The sequence below is a fragment of the Pogona vitticeps genome, chromosome 9 (assembly GCF_051106095.1).
Source record: "Pogona vitticeps strain Pit_001003342236 chromosome 9, PviZW2.1, whole genome shotgun sequence".
Taxonomy (NCBI): domain Eukaryota; kingdom Metazoa; phylum Chordata; class Lepidosauria; order Squamata; family Agamidae; genus Pogona; species Pogona vitticeps.
The window spans coordinates 18,625,169-18,647,882 of NC_135791.1; the positions used below are offsets into that span (position 1 = coordinate 18,625,169).

General features: G+C 46.6%; 1 protein-coding gene across 8 annotated transcripts in view; it reads right to left on the reverse strand.

The window, feature by feature from the left end:
- Window positions 1-756: 756 nt before the first annotated feature.
- The window catches only part of GRAMD1A (GRAM domain containing 1A), a 57,678-nt gene continuing 35,720 nt past the window's right edge, over window positions 757-22,714 (reverse strand). For 7 of the 8 annotated variants that reach the window (XM_072980208.2, XM_072980210.2, XM_072980209.2 and 4 more), the window contains 12 exons: window positions 20,915-20,995; window positions 19,644-19,759; window positions 18,318-18,471; window positions 14,609-15,062; window positions 13,517-13,635; window positions 12,816-12,958; window positions 11,100-11,203; window positions 10,645-10,830; window positions 9,914-10,001; window positions 5,053-5,160; window positions 2,421-2,541; window positions 757-1,550 (listed from right to left, as the gene is read on the reverse strand). In XM_072980208.2, coding sequence (XP_072836309.2) covers window positions 1,482-1,550; window positions 2,421-2,541; window positions 5,053-5,160; window positions 9,914-10,001; window positions 10,645-10,830; window positions 11,100-11,203; window positions 12,816-12,958; window positions 13,517-13,635; window positions 14,609-15,062; window positions 18,318-18,471; window positions 19,644-19,759; window positions 20,915-20,995 — 1,743 coding nt within the window. In that variant the 3' untranslated portion in view covers window positions 757-1,481. The remainder of the gene's footprint in view (window positions 1,551-2,420; window positions 2,542-5,052; window positions 5,161-9,913; window positions 10,002-10,644; window positions 10,831-11,099; window positions 11,204-12,815; window positions 12,959-13,516; window positions 13,636-14,608; window positions 15,063-18,317; window positions 18,472-19,643; window positions 19,760-20,914; window positions 20,996-22,714) is intronic. The other variant, XM_072980211.2, reaches the window with a different exon arrangement.

Consider the following 22,714-nt stretch of genomic DNA (forward strand, 5'->3'; position numbering starts at 1 on the left):
TCAAAGGCTGGGCAGGGGAGGGGGGAGAAGAGGGAGAAAAGGGGGGGTTCAGAAACCTGGGCCTCCAGAGCTGTCTGGGCAGAGACTCTTGCGCTGGCGGACACACACACCCCCCTCCTCAGGAGGGGGCAGGCTTCAACCTCCCCATAGGCAGTATCTGAAGGGCTCACAGGCCCAGACTGGCAGTGAAACCTAACTTTAAAGTGACTTCTCCAGGGAAAGGAAGGCGCATCTGTTGCCCGGGAGACAGGCATTGAAAAAAAAAATCAGATTTTTAAAAGGGCCCAGATGTTTGGAAGGATGGGAACAAATTAAACCCCAGAGCCCCCATTCTGCAGTCGAAGGGCTTCTGGGCATCTTCTTCCCTAACAGGCCAATGCTTTTATGCTAAACCAACAGCGGGGGGGGGGGGGCAGAACTGGGTGCTTTTCTTTGTACACTGGGACAAATGAAGGCTCACAGCTCCCTTGTCATGGAAATACAGCTTTCTGAGAACTGCAGGCTCTACCTTAAAAGGACAGTCCAATCACCATTGGATCCCATTCTCAAACATTCACTAATCCAGGACTGGGGAATGTGCAGCTTTCTAAAGGTGGCTGGACACAAATTTTCATCATCCTGCCCAACCTGGCCACTGGCAACGGACAATGGGAAAACCAGTCCCGCATCACTGAGAGCAGCCTTGCTCTAACATTGACCGCCCCACACACACAGACACAGATATTTTGGATTTCCCTCTCCCTGAATCCCTGACTGTTGGCTGAGCTGGCTGGGTCTTCTGGGAGTTGAAATCCAAAACATCTGGATGGAGACGGTTCCCCATCTCTGTCCTAGGCAGGAACCTACATGACACAAGAAACTCGACCTTGCTCTCCCATTTCTCTGTGGCCGCAAAGTCCCTGCCCGCTCCCTTCCCCTTCTTATAGAGGTAATGTTGTTGAGAAAAATCCCTTTTTGAAAAAATTAGGTCCACTAAAGAAGAGGAACATGGGATTGAAGGTGGGGGCACCAAAGGAGGCATCAAGGGAGCTGGGCAGAGTCCGTTCTTTAGACCTGTCCAGACCCTACATCAGCAAGAAACACAATCGTTGTCAAGGAGAGAGGATGCCGGGATAGCAAAAGTCGGAAAGCTCTCTGGGGTCCCCTGGGGAATATAAATAGCACATAAAAAGGGGTCAGGGAGGGTCAACTGAAGTCACTGAAGAGACCCTTGGAGGAAAAAAAGAGAGAGGGGGGAGAAGGATGCTCCAGGCTGAAAGGGTCTCTGAAGCAGGGGAGGAAAATTCATTGCTGTCAGTGGCACTCTTGAGGATTAGGTCCCGGGGGGGGGGTGTCGACTGGCGAGGAGTGGGGTGTTTCCCCCCGCCCCCACCCATCAGGTCTGGGTGCCACTGAGCCAGCAGCAGTTTCTGAGGCGGGATCCGGAACCTTCTCCCACAATGTCTTCAGCAATGTCCTCGAGAGAGGGAGTCCTCATGGTTTCACTCCGGCTCCAAAGAGGGCTCGGCGACCGTGATGCCCTGGTACAGCTTCTCCAGAGAGATCTTCATCTGGTGGGGAAAAGAGGGTACCTGTCATGACACACAGGAAAACCAGAGACTGGGGAGACAGACCGGTCACAGTTGAGCTCTGTGGGGCCAGTCATCGCCCCCCCCCACCACGTTTCCACCTCTGTGGCAGCAGCTGCAGACAGAAGAAATGCAGCTTTGGTATCTTGCGATACATCGTTGGAAAGTTGAACTAGAACTAGAGACACCTACGTTTTCGTCCCCACTGAACCGTGAAACTCACTGGGCAACCTTGGGCCAGTCATTCTCTCTCTGACTGACCTCCCTCACAGGACTGTTGGGAGGATAAACCTGGATGAGAATGCCATGTACAGTCCCATTAAATTGGTGTGGGGGGAGATGTAATTAATAAGTAAATTCACTGAGAAACCAGCAAGGGGAGATAAATTAAAAGAAAAACAGGCCTTCCTCAGCACCAAATCACTCCTTCCTATCTCCTAGCATCTATCCTTCTCCCTCTATCTAAAAGTTTCAGGGACAGGGGACCATCACTGAGCATATTTTTCTGGTGCCCTCCTAGCACGAGGGCAGTAACCGGGGCCTTTCAGCCTTCCTTTTGCATTTAATTAAGAAAAAGTGAGAGTCGACATGATGGATGACCAGCCTCCAGTAGGAAAAAAAAAAAAAACAGACAAAAGTTTGTAGCTCTTAAAGATGCCAGATATATTTTCTACATGCCACCTATCAGAGCTTATAAAGATGACTTCTGTGGACTCCAACTCTCAAAATCCACCAGCCATCAAAGTTAGGAGGACATTGGGAGTTGTAGTCCCCCCCCCAAAAAAAAAACAGCTTTGCTAAGCTCTCCTTGCTCCTTGACTCTCTGAAACAATCCTTAGCTACAGGCATCACCTCATCCAGAAGCTCAACAGAGGCCTTGAGGATCTGCTTCCACTTCTGCACTTCCACACTGTGGAACCGCTTCTGCAGCTCCAGAATCTCGGCCCATTCAGATGCTGTCTGTGGTAGCTTTCTGCCAAAGAATGAAAGAAAGAGATCTCTTATGTGAGGATGAAAGAAAATGGCTCCCAGGCCAACCTCCTCTTCACCCCTCTGTGCTTCCCAGACCACGGGTAAGCAATGTGGCCTCCTCTGAGGTCTGATCCTGAACTCATGGTCTAATGAGGCATGAATGAGCCTCCCAGAATCCACTGTTCCAAACCTATAAATACTAGATATCCACCTCTTTTATATGTAAAACAACATCACATCCTATACAGTAGGGCCCCCATATCCACAAGGGGTTGGTTCCAAGCCCCCCCCCCCAAATATGCTGAAAACTGCAGAGAATAGCAAATTCTATACAGTACATAGCTTGGTTTTTTAAAAAATGTATTTTCACCATGTACTACCAGAACAGGCTGCTAGAGAAAGCCAGAGATCACACGATTACCTCAGGTATTCTGGTAAATACACTGTGCAATTTTGTATTTCTAGGTTTTTTTTTCTTTTAACATTTTGAGACCATGGTAAGTGAAACCATGGATAGAGCCGTTCAGATGTACTCAAAGCATAACTCCCAATAGCCCTAGCCAAAAAAGCCAGTGGTGAGGAATGATGGGAGATGGAGTCCAGAAACAATGAATATTTCCCATCCCCGCTTTATGGAGCATTTTCTACAACATGATGCTGAGAAGGCTTTTCAGTCTCCACTGAATCATCACTTCACACTGAATAAATAAAACAAGAATAGCCACAGAATATGTACCGGTACTTTCTAGATAAGGTGACATTTTCATTTCATGCAGAGGCAAATTTAGGTTTGCCACAGAGAATATCCTCCAGGGAGCTAAAAACAAATTGCTCTCCCTTTGAAGTATACACAGATGATAATAAATACATATGACTGTACAGAACTATTGAATTTTACTTTTATCTATGCATTTGTTTGATTTTTACCCTACCCTTGGATGGGTTCCCAGAATGGCTTGAGCAAAAAGTTACAATACAATAAAACCAAGTTGTTGTATTCAAATGCCACTTTTAAAAAATACTTCAAATCTCTTCGGTTTCCATACCTCCACGTGTGATGCAAGCATTTCCTCTATTTTGGATTAGAAATTCAAAACATGGAACATGTCCTTGCCGAGCTGCTGGTCTAAATGTCCTTTATGTCCCTAGAGAACTCTCTCTGACAGGGTGGCGAAGAGGGACTGTTTTTAGAAGCCATTCAGAAGTGCTGCAGAAGGCAGGGTCGTTAATTCACATCTTGATCTGACCTCACAGCCCCATGGCTGCCCGTCTGTTTTTGGACTCAGGCCGAAAGCCCCGCGACTCACCTGGAGGGATCCCGAAAGCTTTCCCCAAACGGATACCCTCCACAACCACAACACTCATCGCCCCCAGCATGGCTGAAGGGGACAGGACCAACATCTGAAGGGGTCTGCTTGGGGAAGCCTCACCTAAATGGCCTAAGGTTCCCCTTGACAATTTGTCCAGTCGTGTCCGACTCTAAGCAGCAGTGCTCATCTCCGTTTCCAATCCACAGAGCTAGCGTTTGTCGGCAGACAATCCTCTGTGGTCACGTGGCCAGCACAACTAGACACGGAATGCCGTTTACCTTCCCACCAAGGTGGTACCTATTTATCTACTCACATTTTTGCATTTTGCATGCTTTCGAACCGCTAGGTTGGCGGGAGCTGGGAGAAGCGATGGGGGTTTACTCCATCGCATGGATTCGATCTTACGACTGCAGGTCTTCTGACCTTGCAGCACAGAGGCTTCTGCGGTTTAACCCGCAGCGCCACCACCAGATAAACTGAAGAATTACTTTTGTCCCATATGGATTAAACAGAGTTCTAAGATCAGCTTCAGGGGCTTTTTCACCTTTGGTTCCTTGTCAGTTAATACTGGAATGGTGAATCCCCCCCCCCCCCCCGGATAGGTCCTTTTGAGTGGCTGTATGGAATGCGCTTGGTGAAGCAATCTCCTCCTCAGACATCTTTACAAACACTGTTCTGACCTTTTTGGTCCCATAAGGCCTTCTGCATTCTAAAATACTGCTTTTCATAATTTGTCTTCGCTTTTTGCCATTTCTATTATAAAATGCTTCAACCAGGCATGGCAAATAAGGCATTAACAAATGAATAAACTGTAAAAAGGAAGTCAACTGAGTAAATAAATACTGTGCTTGTGTGCACTGACCTTATCAAACCTGATTCCCCCACCCTCCCAAGATGTGTCGGGCAACAGTGATATTGAACACAGATGATGGGAGTTGTAATCCAATACGTCTGGCGCCTTCCAGCTTGGAGAAAACTGGTGAATACTCACACGGAACACTGGTCAAGCTAAGTCAGAAATGGATAAAAATAGCCTCCGAACCTGGGGGGCTGCTCCCTTGTCCACCCCTTTTCAAACAAGATTTGGAACATTTTGTGAACAGATTACGTTCTACCCAAACCCATGTTTCCTGTTTAAAAGGCAAGGAAGAAAAGATCACAATTTGGGGCTTCCCTCACTTCCTCTTCTCCCAGGGACTTACCCGTTTGAGAGTGCATAGGCCTGCCAAGATTCAAAGGTTCGGGCTGTGTGCTCCAAAGACCAGAGCCGGTAGAACAGCATCATGTTGAGGATGACCAGAACCACCAGGCTGCCGGGAGACAGAAAAGGTTGGAAGTGTGGAGGCCATTCTGGCTTGAGCTGCACTGTTTTGGACTAGGCAGGGGGTGGGGAGGGTGGAAGAAGAGAGAAGCCCCTCCTAATGGAAAAGCAAGCAAGCAAACAAACACCCTCTTCAAAGCAGGCCATCACTTCCTAGTTATTTGTTATCCTTGGCCTCATCTCTTTTCGACAACTATTGTGTTTATTGCTGACTGAAACTCCCAGAAGCCTTCACCACTAGCTGTGCTGGCCAGAATTTCTGGGAGTTGTAGTCCAAGAATATCTGGGCACCCAAAGTTGGGAGCCACTGATCTGGACAACAGCTGTCTTTATTAACTGGAAGCTTTTCTCTAAGGTCTCTAAGGCAGACATCTTTCACATTGAGAAACAGGGAACTGGATTCGGGAACGTTCCATAAACTAAGCCTAGGCTGTGTCACCGAGCAAACAGCTCTGTCCCAGCAGCTTTGGCCTTTTCATGAACAAAAATCCTTAGTTCAAGCCCCACAGCTTCAGCCAGGACTGTACAGTTCTCCCAACTTGCTTGTTCATCAAAAAGCACAAACCATAACTGTCTATTAGTGTACTCCACAATGAACAGACAATTCTAGAATCTGACATCTCAGTTCAGAATACGAGTTGCATGTAGATCGCCAAACACAGTATTTAAAGAGGGGAGAACACAGGAATTAATACAGGTGAGAGTGAGAGTGGGTGGGAAAGACGGAGAAGGAGTTCATGCCACTTCGCCCAAACGGTTGCAAGCATCATGGTTAGGGAACTAACCAAGGTGATCGAAGACAATGATCTGCAACAACCGCCCCAGGTGAGCAGCTCCATGCACTTTCCAGACATAAAAACATGGACACCACAACATCAGAAGACATGGATCATGTTGCAAACACAGAAGATGAACACAATCTGAACGGAAGGACACATACCAGAGAAGAAATATGGGTAGAATTATGGGTTTCTTTTTCTTTTTCTCTCTCTCTTCCCCCCCCCCCCAAGCAGTTCAGTTAGGTGTGTTCAATGCATCCTGATACTCTCATCTATCTTCCTTCTTCCTTCCTTAAAGGAAGAGTCTCATTCTTAGATCTTGGAGCCTCGTGGCGCAGTGGTTAAACTGCTAGACTGCAGCCAAAACTGTGCTCACGACCCAGGCTTCAATCCTTGGTGGCCAGCTCAAGGTTGACTCAGCCTTCTATCCTTCCAAGTACAGATGGGGGTATTTGTATTTGTATACCAATGCCCCCGCACGGGTGGCGATAACGAGGGTCAGGCCCCATGGTGCCGGACGGTCCACTCACCGATCCGCCACTGCCGTGGGCTGCGCGATCCCGTCCTATCACTCCAGAGCTCGCGATCGGCGAGCCACTCCTGGCAGGAGGCGGGCGACAAGCCTTTCTGCCAGGTCCAAGATTGGCTCAGTCCTGGGCCCAGTGCTGTTCAATATTTTTATTAACAACCTGGATCAGGGGGTGCAGGGAATGCTAGGTTGGTGGACCCTCATTATTGCCACCTGTGCAGGGGATTCGTATATGAATACCCCCATCTCTACTTCCAAGATCAGTAAAATGAGTAGCCAGCTCACTGGGGGTGGGGCAATGTACAGGCTTCATAATTAACTTGTAAACCACCCAGAGAGTGCTTTAAGTGCTATGGGGCACTTTATAAGCAGGACGCTTTGCTTCTTGCTTTTCAAATGCCAGTTATGAACATGTGCCGGCAGTGTCAATAAAATGGCAGAAGCCATGGGGATGAGGACAAAATGGGGCTGAATAAGCCACCTAGCAATCAAGAGACAAGATTAGCGGCCTCATATAACAGTTTGTCCCTTGGTCTTGCTCCTAGAAACAAATGAAAGGAGGCAAAAATAAGGTAACCATCTGCAGATTGCTGGATTTTAGCCGGGAGAAGAGAGTTCATCCTGGTTATAGAACTGTTTTTTTTTTTCTTTTCTTTCAGTGCACAGCATGCCTTGAGGACACAACAACTACTAAGGAGCAAGCAAACGGTAAAGAGGTTTGTGACAACAGGGACCGAAAGCGCCAACGAAGAAGTCCCGATAAAGCAAAGGTAAATAAGCCACTCATGACTGGGGAAGAGGTGAAGGGAGAGAGGTGGGATGTGGCCGGCAGGGGACCAAGGGAGGAACAAACAGCATCTGAGTCAACAGCAAGGACCGGGCGGCGTGGGGTGAGGTTGGAGGGACAGGTCCAAAGGGTGCAGGAGGCAGAAGCATGGAATGACCATTTGCATACAGTACCTCACACAGATCCTGTGCGGAGGCAGAGACAGGAGGAGGAAAGAGAGAGACATGTGAAGCTTTGCTCCCGCTCCCACCACCACAAAAAACAGAAACCGGAACAAACAGATTGCATCCTAACGGACTCCCTTCCCAATCTTTTCTCTACTTTTAGAATAACCAAGGCTGCCGAATCTCCTATTTTAAACCGAGCCCGACAACATCCAGAAATAGTGAGAGGCAAGCTGTTTTAAGAGCACAGGGAATGGCTTTCTCCTGGCATCAGACCGTTGGTCCGTCTCACTCAGTTCTGGCTGTTCTAACAGTCACTGGCTCTCAGGGATCAGTGGAGCTGGTCTTTCTCACCACCACTTACCTAAGCACCAAGGATCAGGCCCCTGTGGCCTTTGTCAGCTAATGCATGTGATCTACCACAACAACTCCCCGTCCCATCCCGACCTCCTTGTGCAGCACAGCCAATGAAGTAGTAAACAGACATGGGATGTTTCTCTGGGACAGGCTAGAAGTGATGGGAAACATATATATAAGACAGAACACTGCCTTACGCTGGTCGGAGCATTGGTCTATCTAGGCCAGTCTAGTTTTACACTGATCCTTTCCATTCATGTCTGGGGACTGAACCTGGGACCTTCCATATACAGCGGTGCCTCGCTAGATGATTACCTCACAAAATGGTTAATTCACAAGACGATGGGTTCTTGTAATCGCTATAGCGCTTCACAAAACAGTTTTCCCTATGGGCGATTTTCACTAGACGATGTTTCGGTCTGTGCTTCGCAAGACAGGTTTTTTTTGGGGGGGGGACAGTTTTTCGCAAGACGACGATTTTGACAGCTGGGTCTCTGCTTCGCAAAACGGTTTTCCTATGGGCAATTTTTGCAAGACAATGATTTGCCCCCCATTAGAACGCATTAAATAGATTTCAATGCATTCCAATGGGGAATCGCATTTTGCAAGACGATATTTTCGCAAGACTGCGATTTTTGCGGAACGAATTAACATCGTCTTGCAAGGCACCACTGTACCATGCTCTATCACTGAGTCTTAGCTGTCCCTTTAACGCACAAGATGAGACACTGCCTTACACTGAGATGAGATGCAGTTTTATGCTGCGCCTGATCACCAATCCCTCCAGTTTAAGAACGTCTGCACTGGCTTGCAACGCTTTTTCCAGAGTTTGGGATGGAAGCCTCCCCAGATGATCAAGATTACGCCTGGGGGTTTTGGCATGCCAAAACAGGTGCTCTGCTTTCTGTCAATGAGCTATGGATCATCTACGGGGACACTGCCCAAAACCAATATATCCTGATTCCTCCCTCCTGCGAAGTCCCCCTCCACTAAAATTTAGCCCAGCCCATCCATGTCATGATGTTGTAACTTCCTATTACCTGTTCCAAACTTCACGACCACCACCATGTTTCCCATACTCGGAGCCTGCTGAAGACTGCCTGCTATGTGGGAAGGAGGCCAGGAAAACACACATCACACTGTGAAGTCCAGACATTGTTAGATGGCCTTAAATGTGAGGCAGGAAACGAGTGTTGCCCAGTTAAAATCTGACATGATCTGACTTCGAAGGTCACTGTGAACAGCGCAGGAGAAGGGTCAGGAAAAGATCTTTTTTGAGGCATCACAAAAGGAAGAGGAACACCGTCCTCCTTGCAGTTCTTGCCAGATCTCAACCACTTTCCATCGCTCTTTGTTTTTCCCCCAAGAATCCCTATTAATCCTTCTCTTCAATGACAACAATGTATTTTCAATGTATTTGTGAAGGCTTTCACAGCTGGGATCTAATGGTTGTTGTGGGTTTTTCAGGCTCTTTGACCATTTTCTGAAGGTTGTTCTTCCTAACGTTTCGCCAGTCTCTGTGGCCAGCATCTTTAGGAAGAACAACCTTCAGAACACAGCCAAAGAGCCCGAAAAACCCACAACAACCAATGTATTTTCAGTTTATTTTACACTCTAGACTTCATGGTTATTTGGTGGGGGGGGGAATGTTAAGAGAAGAACGGGTGTTATTTCACGATTTACAAATACGCTAAGCAGCCATGCTCTGTCGAAGGAATGTTTCTGCTCATTCTGTTAAACGACTGCCTCAGAGTCCTACCCGAACAGCTCCACTGCTGCCTGGGGAGTAGAAGGTCGTACTCTGTGTGAGGACAACAGAGTGTGACACCCCACACACACTCCATCAGGCTCTTCAGCAAACTGGATTCTCTCCATCTAGGCTGAAAGCCCCATAGCATAAGGTGGGACTCCCCACAAAGAAAACAAACACAGGATGGCACAATGTCACCAGTGGCAGTGAATTAAGATCAGAGGTGAGGAATCTGTGGTGCTCCCCAGAGGATTACAACTCCCATCCTCCCCACACAGTTAAGGATCCTGGAGGTTCTAGTCCCACAACACTGGGAGACCTGATCCTCTCCAAAGGCCCATCCCCCCCTCTCCCCGAAGCAACAGCTCCCCCTTACACCAGGCTGATGATGAGGATCACCGTGGAGACCGTCTGGCTGTGCCCTTTCTCCAACAGCTGTTCCGAAAGCCGTGTGGAAAGGCTGCCTGGAAGAGAGAAGGGCAGCGTGTCAGGAGCTGCAGGAGGTAGCGTTGCCCAGAATTCTGGGGGGAGGGGGGGTCTATCCAGGGTGCAGGAGAAAAGAGAGAAATTAGAACCTGGGCTGACCCTCCCCCATGGAGGAGCCATAGCTGAGGGGTCAATGAAGTGGTAAACTAGTGGTTCCCAACCTTGGGTGCCCAGATGTGCTTGGACTGCAACTCCCAAAAGCCTTCACCACTAGCTGTGCTGGCCAGGATTTCTGGGAGTTGTGGTCCAAGGAAGTCTGGGGACCCAAAGTTGGCAACCACTGTATATACCAGGTTAAATTGGGAGACGGACAGCTGATAAACCGGTAGGTAAGCATCATGTGTTTCTGTGTGTCAGGCTGAAAACCCCAGAGAATTTTTAAAAATAATAATAGAGGCAGCGAACAGCCTTCCCCTGTCACCACTGGTCTATCTATCCCAGTATTGTCAACCATGACTGGCAGCAGCTGTCCAGGATCTCAGTAAGCACTCCAGGCTTAGAGATGCTGAGGACTCAGCCTAGGGTCTTCCAAACGCAAAGCTGAGCAAAGTCAACCCGGAATGGGGAGGGAGGGGGACAAGCTGGACCGCTGGCTCCCCTTCTCCAACGGAAGGGCCATACCTGAGGGGCGAAGGGTGCGGCTTGTCCCCTCGCCATCCGGTAACGTAGGAATTGGGGGCTCAACGTGGGGTGCTCTCCAGCTCAGGGTCCGTTTCCTGCGGCGTAGTCCGGCCAAGAGGCCCCGCGTTTCTTTACCATGGCAGTTCTCCTCCAGCAGGGTCTTTTCAGCTTGCTCCAGCGCCAGTTCTGCAAGAACCGAGAGGGATAGAGGGGGAGGTCAGTCTGTCCATCTGCAAACCACCCTGCTCCTTCCAAACCTGCGCACTCTTCTTCCAATTCTGCCCATCCGAACAGACTAATCTTTGGGAATTATAGATCTAAAAATCATGCCATCGACCCTTTTGCTGGTGATGACCCTCATATGGGGTGAAGCAGCAGGAAGAGACAATTCCGAGCCCCCACTTTGACAGCCTTGCTGGAAGGCTGGGAGGGCCTTCGCTTTTTGCTCCGCATACCCAAGTGCTTGAAGTACTCTTCAACCCCACTCCACGCATTTTTCTCAATTAGCGTCTTCACTATGTTCCACGGTTGCTTCCGATACCGGATCTCAGAGGAGACTCTGCAAAAGAGACAGGCTGCTTCGGCCAAGGGCAGTCCAAGGCACTCATTTCTCCCCAATCCTCCCCATAGCCAAGGAATTCTCAGAAATCACTTCGCAGAGGAAATGCCAGGCTTCACCGGAACTGGCCCAAAATGGATTAGATCTTTGAGGCCTATTCCATCTGCCTGCCTTCCCTTCTGATTTTAACCATTTGCTCTGCTATGACAATATGAGCACCTTTGCTCCCCAACAGCAACAGCTACTCAGAACTAGACTAAAGTCAGTAGGCACAATGATGATGATGTCACGAAGGATCCATGGCACTAAAGGTCACTTTGTGGATAAGGGATTCGATGACTACAGTTCATTTTCTACCTAGATAAATAATAATAATCATGTACTGTCAAGTCAATTCTGACTTATGAGAACCCGCTTCAGGATTTTCCAGGTGGAGAATACTCAGAAGTGGTTGACCCTTCCCTTTTTCTGGGGTGCCCCGGGACTGTGCAGCTTGCCCAAAGCCACCCAGGCTGGCTCTTCTCTTCAGGAGACACTGTGGGGAATCAAACTCCCAATGTCTGGTTCAGCAGCCAGATAACTAAACCACTGAGTTATCCAGTCAGCTTTTCTTCCCCATCACAATATATTTATATGAACAGTTACAAGAATACACTTCTCCCTTAAACTGCAGGGATCTGAGTAGCACAGGTTTAGTTATACACCCCCCTATTAACTATTATTCAATAAATACTGTACTGCTATTGATATCTGGGGAGTGGTCTGACAAAGGTGCATCTCAGGCTTACCAAGGCCCCTATTGTTGACAGTGCAACAGCCCCTGGTCTGATGATGGCAGCCCAGCCAGCCCCCTCTCCTGTCATGGCAGCTCCATGTAGTGGCCAGGGAGGGTGCTGGAGCATGTGGGGAGGCTTGGGTCAGGGGAGGGCTGTGTGTGCGTGTGTTAATCAACTGTTTATATGCTTTGTAGTTACATTTGGGGAGGGAGCAGAAGAATTATACAAAGATTTTGCACTACACAGGGGTCTAGCACCCATAATCCCAGTGTTGAAAAAGGGAGAGGCGTACAAAGGAAGGAAGGAAGGAAGGAAGGAAGGAAGGAAGGAAGGAAGGAAGGAAGGAAGGAAGGAAGGAAGGAAGGAAGGAAGGAAGGAAGGAAGGAAGGAAGGAAGGAAGGAAGGAAGGAAGGAAGGAAGGAAGGAAGGAAGGAAGGAAGAAAGAAAGAAAGAAAGAAAGAAAGAAAGAAAGAAAGAAAGAAAGAAAGAAAGAAAGAAAGAAAGAAAGAAAGAAGGAGGGAAAGGAAGGAAGGAAGGAAGGAAGGAAGGAAGGAAGGAAGGAAGGAAGGAAGGAAGGAAGGAAGGAAGGAAGGAAGGAACGAACGAACGAACGAACGAACGAACGAACGAACGAACGAACAGTGCATGGTTGCGGGGCAAATCCATCCTATTCACCATCTAGCTAGCTATTGTGAGGCCTGCAGGTAAGTTAAGAGGGAACAGGAAAGTCCAAGGACATTAGCATCGTCTTCATTAACCAAAAAGTCCCAGGGCTTCAAACCTGTGAGTCCTGGCTCTCTTGCACAACTGGGAATGGGGGATGCCACCGCTAGTACCTGAGCCGGGCCTTGTTCTTGGCCACCCCAGTGATGCAATATCGATGGGCTGTGTAGAAGTAGTCCTGGTACGGGATGCCTTGTGTGATCACTTCTGAGTCGACCACACAGGCCCCACTCTTGGAACTGGCACGGAACAGAGTCTGACAAAGAAACAAAGAAAAAGTTGAGTGGGAAAGAGAAATATGAGCTCTATATTCACATATGCATACACACCCTTACATACAACTTTGCCCCTTACTACTAGCAAAGGTCATATGCCATATCATCTCATGCCCATCAGGCTGTTAGGTCTACAGCAACTGTCCTGAAATGAGCATTTCCAAATGTTTTGGATTCCAGCTGTCATCATCTCTGGGTAGCACAGACAATGGTAAGCCTCATCGGATGTGAACTCCAAAACATCTGAAGGACATCCTTTTAAGCAAGAAAGCTCTAAAGTTCTAAAGCAATGCTTCCCAACTTTGGGTCCCCAGATGTTCTTCTACGACAACTCCCTGAAATTCTGGCCAGCACAGGTAGTGGAGAAGGCTTCTGGGAGTTTTAGTCCAAGAACATCTGGGGACCCAAGGTTGGGAACCACTCTTCTAAAGGAAGCAATTACTCAAATACAATTCTTGGTTCGAAAAATGGGACCTGTGACACATTTACCCATCACACTCACCCACATATCTTATTTTTTACAAAGTTATAGTGCAAACCTGGGTCTCAACCACAGCTGCAACCTTGGGCCCCAGCGGGTTGTTGACAGGGATGGTGTAGGAAATGACACGGCTTTGGTGGCACTTGTTGTCTCCAGTCCATGACGTCAGTGCCACATCTGGAGATGGAAACAGAAAAGGTGATATATTTAGAAGGAGAGAGTCCACAGTTATTGTAATGTGAAAAAAAATTGCACTAGCTCCAACTGTTAGTCCCAAATAGTCTATGAGACTTGGTTAGCTGTTGACCTATTGATTCAGTGGGTCTGTTTTAATTAGGATTAATCATTGGATTTTGCTTTTATTACGTATCAATATACAAAATATATCAATGTTTATACAAATAGCAAGCACAGGTCATAACACAAACATTTAAAAAAAATAGAAAAGACTAAAAAAGGAAAGAAACCAGGCAAAAATTAGGACGCTGAAAGAAAAAACTTCCATAACACTATGAAAGTGTTCCATAATTCTTTGCATTTGGCCCTTACCCCTTTGGAAACAACATGAAAAGCAAGTTGATGAGTGGTTTAAAAACCTAAACAATAAGTCATGGACACTTGGTTTTTAGAGCATCAATTCCCAAATTTGATACCTTCGAGGAATGTTGGAGAACATCTCCCATCATCCTCTCTGCTTGGCAAACTGTCAGTTGACCCTAGTAGAAAACACCCAGGACTGAACTAAGGACTTTCAGCTGGCAGAGCACATTCTCTGACACTGAACAGTAGCCCTTCCTCATGTAAACTGGGATCCGTGGAGGAGGCAGCCACGTGGAGTGACAGACATCAGCAGCATCAAACACTCTGCTGAACCCCCACTGCACAGGAGGCTGGGGACAAGGTCCTCTGTCCTCCTTTATTCATTGTTCAGTTTATTTATATGCCACCTTTCCTCCAAGCAAGATGGCATAAGTGGGCTGTCTCCCCCTCACGTGATCCTTACAGTTACCCTATGAGAGAGATCAGGACAAAAGAGATCAACCGGCCCAAGTCACTCAAGTCAGTTCCATGACCAGGTGGAGAGAAGAATCCGGTGGATCCTCCATCTCCATGCCTTGACCACCATATTCGACCAGCTCTCCTTACTCACCTGTGAACTTACGCTGGTCCAAAAAACTGTGTATGAACTGGGAATCACTGAAGAGCATTTGCTGAAGCCTCTCAGCTCCAACATGGAAAACGGCGTTAATGAGCAGCCGCCCCGGCAGGTCGGAAAAGAAGGTGTCCACCTCGGCTTGAGGAGAAGGAGGAAAGACAGGTGGTTGAGCGGCAAGCGGTCTAGGCTCGAGTCCAAGGTTTGGAAGGGGAGGAGACGGCACGGTGAGAGCAGGATCGGGGCTTCCCTCACCTTCGTCCTGGGTCGAGGAGGAGGAATTGCTCATGTCAGTGGGGAGCTCCTCGCTAGGGAGTGGCTCCCCCTCCAGGGGGGATAGCGGTGGCCCTCGGGGCACATTGTCTTGGGGGGGCTCCGTAGCTGAGGTCACGGTGTGGCTGGATGAGGCATCCATCTGGCTGTCTGTGTTCTCCTCCGGGTCCTCTGCCAGCTGGAAGGAAAGGAAAGGGCAGGGTCAGTCACACATTTGAGGCGAACCCCCTCAGGGGCGCCACACTCCCTAACACATACGAGGGGCAAATCTCCCTCAGGTATTGTCTGCACATAATACTACTGGGTGAATCCCTGACCTGAAACTCAGCCTCAACATCTGACATCCAAAACACGACCTGCCAATGCTTAACAAAACTTGGTTGGCCAACGGAGAGCAGACAGTGGGGTATGATGACAAGCAGTGGTGGTTGCCACATTTTATTTATCCAGCTTTCCCTCTCTTATCCACTCTGAATCTGCTCCATCTTATCTCTTTACTTCCTCTGAGCTTGAAAAGTTTCTTTTATATGGAGCCTCTCAGAATTCCAGAAAAAAGACAAACAAGAGAAAGAGAGACTTATGTTGCGCTATATAGAGCAACAACACGCTTGTGTTCTCAGAGGCAAGCATATCATCTCTCTGAGACACACAAACCACGTGTCATATAAACATATATTTACAGTTCTCCCTTGAATTGCACAGATCTGAGTAGCACAGGTTTGATTATACACAGAGTTTTCTTCAATAAATATACAGTGGTGCCTCACTTAACGAGCGCCCCGTTTAACGACGAATCCACATAGCGATGAGGTTTTTGCGATCGCATAGCGATGTTTTATGTGGCCAAAAATCGCTTTGTGATGATCGGTAAGCGTTTTGCTTACCGATTTTCGCATAGCAATGTTTTAAAAACAGCTGATCGTTGGTTCCAAAATGGCCGCCGGGAAAAAATGGCAGCCCTCAGTGTTTTCGCGCCCTTTCCTCGCTTACCGGGCAGCAAAAATGGTGGCCAGATAGAGGATTTCTGCATAGCGGTGAGTTTTTTCCCCATAGCAACGCATTAAACGTGTTTTAATGCGTTCCTATGGTTTTTTTTTCCCCGCATAGCGACGAATCCGGATAGCGACAATTTTTTCGGGACGGATTATCGTCGCTATGCGGGGCACCACTGTATAAATATTCAATAAATACTATGCCGTTATTCATCTCCAGATCGTGGCCTGAGAAAGGTGGGTCTCGGGCTTACCTAGGCTCCTGTCATTGGCGATGTGGTGGCCCCCAGTCTGACAGCGGTAGGCCCCCTAACCCCCAGAGTTGTTGAAGGGAAAAGTGTATATATACACACACATACATATCAACTCAAGAAAACAGTTGCTGTAAGAAACTGCTACAGGGAAGACTTATCTGTACAATGCGCAAAAACACACAACACATGGTTGTGCATCTAAATAAAGGAATCTCCCTTCTGGTAGACACTGCCTCCTTTAATTCTAGACATACACTACCCTTCCTGAGCCATTATTTTGCATTTAGGATTTTAGACTTCTAAGAATAAAAAAACACACACACAAATCCATGAGGTTGAGTTATGCACACCTATCTCCTAGTACAGATCTCCTTTTCTGGGGACTGACAAAGCACTGCAGTTATTTGAGGCTATAATCCTATAACCACTTATCTGGGAATAGTCAAGACTGAACTGAATGGGTCTTCTGAATAGATGCATGCAGCATTATGATATAAATCTGTAGCTTTTCAACAAGTATTCTTTGTCACATACTAGGAGCAATTTTAACAAGAATTGTAGACATGTCCACTTTTTTTGAGGATTCTCTCTGGAGAACTCTTCTAAATAACAACTACAGAGGCAGAGAACATTTCTGGCTGTTGAAACAGCAATCTAGCACAGCCAGATATCTAAAAATACTTTGTATATTCAAAGATGAATTGAAAAATTTATCTGTTTTGGCAGCAGGAGGTAAAATGCTTTTATTAAGTGAAATAAAATCAATCAGTCTGAATTTATTTAGACTTCTTTCTCAGACATATTTTTTATTTTAATTAGTGGGGAATTATTCTTTCTTTTGTATTTGGTTCTTTCATCCCCTTTACTTGACTTTGAGACGTGCATGTCTTCAGGATACAAATAACAAGGTAAAAAAAAATACTGTATTTAAAAACTGGGGTTTTTTTCCTTTGTGGCAGATTCATGCATCTTATTACACATATGTACATGAAATGATATGTGGAGAAATATGTCATTTACAGACTGCTTTAGAGGCGTTAATATGATGAGAGTTGAAGTACAACAAATCTGGAGGTCTGGGAAAACTTAACTAGACTGTATTGTTTGGGTCATCACTTCCTGAATCCCAGTACAGATGGCCAGGAGGACTGTGGGCTGCAGGACTGTGGCAGCTGTATTCCAAACTTTTCTAGGCTTTGCCAGCCCCAGGTACTACAGGTACTATAGCATACTGAAATAAAGAAATTTATTCAACCAGCCTATTGTGGACATGAAGTTGAGAAGGAAAAGAACATTCCCAGGGTCAGAGGAATGGGAATGTATGCAAAGCAAAGCAGTCTGTGCAAATTGGTCTACAGTGGTGCCTCGCTTAACGATTACCTCGTTAAACGATGAAGCCACTATACGATGACTGTTTTGCGATCGCTTGACGATGTTTTAATAGGCAAAATCCGCTTTGCAATAATCAGTTCCCTGCTTCGGGAACCGATTCTTCGCATTACGACGTTTTTAAAACAGCTGATCGGCGGCTTCGAAATGGCCGTCCGCTGTGTAAAATGGCTCCCCGCTGTGTTTTTGGATGGATTCCTTGCTTTACAGGCACCAAAAATGGTCGCCCCTATGGAGGATCTTTGCTGGACGGTGAGTTTTTCAGCCCATTGGAACGCAGTGAACGGGTTTCAATGCGTTTCAATGGGATTTTTTATTTTGCTTAACGAGGATTTCGCTCTACAGTGATTTCGCTGGAACAGATTATCCTCGTTAAGCGAGGCACCACTGTATTTTGTACAGTAGGACGCCCCTATATCCATGTGGGATTAATTCCAAACCCACCCACCCCCCAATGGTGAAAATTGCAGATAAAAGCAAATGCTACACATAACATGGGAAAAGAAAAGTACTTCCATGATGTATTTACCAGAACTGGTTACTAGAGACCATGCTATTTTATTCTTCAAGAACAAGAATGTATAGCATGGCCTTTGTCTGGTAAATACATCCTGAAAATACATATTTCTAGTTTTTTCTTTTAATATTTTAATATTTTCAGACGTGAATAAGTAAAACTACAGATACCAATCCCACGGATATGAGGGTCCTACTGTCTTCTTAATTCCAACTGCAGAACATTTGGGAGTCTATTTGCACAAAATTCAAATCCCTCATCTAAAACCCTAATGTCCTCACTGAGGTGGTTCCATCGCTGCTGCTGGCCAGTGAGGTGATGCTCTGACTGGCCTCCCTTTTGTCCAGGAGGGGGCTGGTGTCCAGCTTGAGGTCTGCACTGCAACGGGAAGTCAAGTCACTCAAGTCGATGACATCGCCAATCTCTTTGCTGGTCCTATTAAAAATGAGAGCCAGGCAAGGTGGAGAAAATCAGAATCAAAAGGAGCCTTTGGGTGAGCAAAGCTGGTGTAAGAAAGGAATCAAGAATATGGAAGGTACCCCCTCCACCCCAATTTGCTGATGCATAAAACGTGAATTTTTTTCTGGAATGCCAACAAATCAAAGAGCTACATCTTAGGATCTCATGCACTGACTAGGCTTGCAAGTAACAGCAAGCCAGACTGTAATTTGCTGAATCCTGGTTTGTCGTTTTGTCCCTCCAAATAAATCATGGTTATCACAGTCAGAAGCCATAGTTTGCTGCTGGCTCCCAAATTCCAGGAGGAGGAGAGGACAGAAACAAAAGAGAAATGGGAAAACATAGTTTGGTGTCTTTGGCTGTCCTCAGGAAAATATACAGCTAAATAAATAGCTGCAACAAAGTCTAGCTTAGCACGATAATTTCTCTAGTCACAGGGGACACTGAGATACAACATAGGGTATAACAAGCCCTTGAATGAAGAGGTGCACTCAAACATATTTTGTGCCACTGTAAGATAACCACACAACATGGCACCTTGGAGCAGCAAAATATCAAACGCCTGTAGTGCCCAGATCACCATCCAACCCTAGCTTCTTGGGTGCTCGACAAGTTTCATAGATATGGAACGCAATCCCCCTAGGAGTTTTTTTAGAGCAGTGGTCCCCAACCTTGGGCCTCCAGATGTTCTTGGACTTCAACTCCCAGAAATCCTGGCCAGCAGAGATGGTGGTGAAGGCTTCTGGGAGTTGTAGTCCAAGAACAGCTGGAGGCCCAAGGTTGGGGACCACTGTTTTAGAGGACAAAAACAATCTGTGGGGCACCAGTTTGCCTGCTGCTGCTAAGGAGCCAGAATCTTGTGCATTGATTAGGGTTTTGGTGATCCAGTTTCTACTCCCCATGAAAAAAATCACTGAGTGGCTTTGGACCTGCCACCCACTCCCATCCTGATCTGCCTTACCAAGGTTATCAGAAGGATACAAGTGGAAAAATGAGAGCCAATATCCTTCCTTGAGTTCAAGGGAATAAAAGCGGCATATCCATGCCACCAATAATCCAGTTGGTATAACCCCACACAGTTCCGCTCACACCTTGGGCTTTGATAAGGTCAGAGGGATGATGTTCTCTGCTAGGTAGCAAATGCTTACCCCAAACCATTGATTTCATCGACCGGAGAGACATAATCATCATCCTCACTGGTGAGACCAAGTTCAGAGCCGTAGCACTGGTGAACGATGTGCCAGAGCTCTCGGGGAGATAATTGCTGGTATTAGACAAAGAAAGGAAGGGAAGAAGTGGAAAGATGACCTATTGCCGTTGAACCCTGACTAAGAATGTGCCATTCGGGCTTTTTAGACTCATGTTCCCAGAATACAAAATTCAAGGAGTTCCACCTGATAGACCCACGCATATAGACAGCATCTAGATGGGGGGCAGCTTCTTTTTTTTTTTAAACAAAGTTTTTTTAAAAAATGTCAGGTTGGAACTATGCCATCTATCTGCTTGCAGGAGGCCATCTAAGATGGGGCCAGCCTGGCCTCCAGTGGGAGGGAGTTCCAAAGTCTAAGGAGCAGCAACTGAGAAGGTCCTCTACTGTGATCCCACTAAACACAACTGGAAAGGTGGTGGGACCAAGAGCAAGGCCTCCCCTCATGATCTTAACACCCAGGAAGGCTCATAATGGGAGATGCGGTCTTTGAGATAGCTCGGACCCAAGCCGTTTAGGGCTTTATAGGTTAAAATCTGAACTTTGAATTGTCCATATCGGCAGCCAACAGTGCTGCTGTAACAGGGAAGTCATATGATCCCTGTGACCAGCCCCAGTTACCAATCTGGGTGCCACATTTTTGACCTGTTCAGCTAAGGCTTTCTTGAAACGAGTGTGTGTGTGGCTCTTAACAAGTGGAACTCTCAGAAACCAGAATTCAAGGAGCTGGAGTCCAAAAATTCCAAACGGCACATCCCAAACACTGACAAATAGTTCATAATCAGTCCAGCCTTATTTGTTTGGTCCTAACACAGATATACAGACACATACATCCCAATCTAGAATTCAACGTTCAGTATTAAACCTCTCTTTCAGAGTTTTGACATTAATAATAGAAGATAATTATCTTACTAAACTTTGCTGGTATGAACAAATAAGGGGAGAAAGCTTGACATAAAGGTGTGCCAATAGACCTGGAGTTATAATATACAGTAGGATCGCAGTATCCATGGGGGATCAGATCTCACTTTAATCACTGAGTCATGAGGCTCCCTAATTACGAGACTATGTATAGGCTTCACAGATACACACACACACACACACACGAGCTCTGTGTCAGAAATCACACCAAAAAAATCTGAAATTATTACTAATGCTGGGTCCCCAGGTGAACAAGCTAAGTACTGCCATTGTTTACATGTATGTTCTTACCTTTTCTAGGAGTGCATTCTGCCAGAGGCGAAAGATCAGCATAAAGCAACGATCACGGGCACCAAACGAGGTGAAGAAATGCTGCAAATCGGAAGCAAGGGGGGAAAAGTATGAGCCTGGACCCAAGATAAATATTTTAATGAGGAATATTAATTCTACCTACGCATTGGCATCAACCATTATACCTTGGGACCACATAATAGGGTAGAACTGCCCACTAGATTCAGCTTCCCAAAAATCCTAATTTTTTTTAAAATGCTATCAATGTATAATGCATCTCACTCTGTCACATGAATCCTGCATGCATTATCAAGTCAGACATTTTGTTTTATTTACAACTATGTTGTTATCATTCGACCATCCATGAACAACTATCAACAATCCATCAAAAAAGAAGTTTAAAAAGGAACTTGCTAGGTCTCATGATTCTGAGGGTGTGTCTGAAGCAGCAGCAGAAAAAAAATATGAAAGTGTGTGAAGGAGAATCTGAACTATCAGTACAGCACAATGAGGCGGTTGTTGCAGTTGTTGTGTGCCTTCAAGTCAGACTCTCAGCTACCCTTTGAACGAGTGATCTCCAAAATGTCCTCAACAGCCCAACCTCTTGTAAACTCAAGCCTGTCGCTTCCTTTAGGGAGTTAATCCATATCATATTTGGTCTTCCTCTTTTCCTGCTGCCTTCCACCTTTCCCAGCATCATTGTCTTCTCAGGATGTGCCCTAAGTAGGACAGCCTCAGTTTCAACATTTTTGCCTTCAGAGATCATTCAGACTTGATTTGTTGATCCTTCTGGCAGCCCAGGGTATCGGCAAAGCTCTCCTCCAACACCACATTTCAAACAAATAATTTTTTTCCTATTTTCTTTACGTTTCAGCTTCCACACCCTTCCTTACATGGTGATTGGAAACACGAGAGTATGGATAATCTTGGTCTTGGTCTCCACTCATTCATCTGACCCATCCTTACACTTGATGGTCTGGCCTAATTCCATCCTTGCTCCCCTTCCTTGTCAAAGTCTAGGCGGCAGAGCCCTAAAATAGCACATTGAACCCAATTCTGAATTGAACTACCAATTCAGGTTGTAAGCAGGGAATATAATTTCTAAATTCTCCCCCATTTCAGAATCCTCAAGCCAAACAAAAACAGCCTATTGGATCACTGGTGACAGATAGGGAATTGGCTTAATTATGACAACTATGAGGTGTCTGTTATGCCAACTCACTTTTCCTGCTAGCTGCACTGGATTAATTAAACTGCAGCGACTACATCCCATTGCCTGTGCATGATCAAGAATTGCTAGGGGAGATTAGATTCCTGACAGCCACTGAGTGCATGCACAAAGAGGGAATGGGGGCAGGGAGAATCTGTCAATCATTCTTTAATCATTTTCACAGCCGGTACAGTATGGTAAATAAATGGGTTTATGGAGACATAAATCCACGTTAACCGATTCTGAGCACACGTCCTTGGAGAACACATCACCCGCAGTTCTCCTGGACTTCCTCCTTTATAGGACATTGCACCTCTAGGGAGGAGAGGAGAGTCAAAGCGGTGAAAGGAGGAGGAGATATGGGGAAAGGGGGACGCCGAGATCTCTGCAGAGATGAATCTCTGCAAAGCACAGCCAGCCCAGATAGAGACCACTTCAGTCAAGGAGCAGTCCACAGGCGGGGAGAACAAAGAGAGGCACAGGGCAAAGATCATCTGTTTATCTCTGTTCCAAACTGTGACTTTGGCTCGGGGAAGAGGCAAACAGTAGAACATTTGGGCTCGCCCTTGCATGCTACGTCCCTGTGCTTC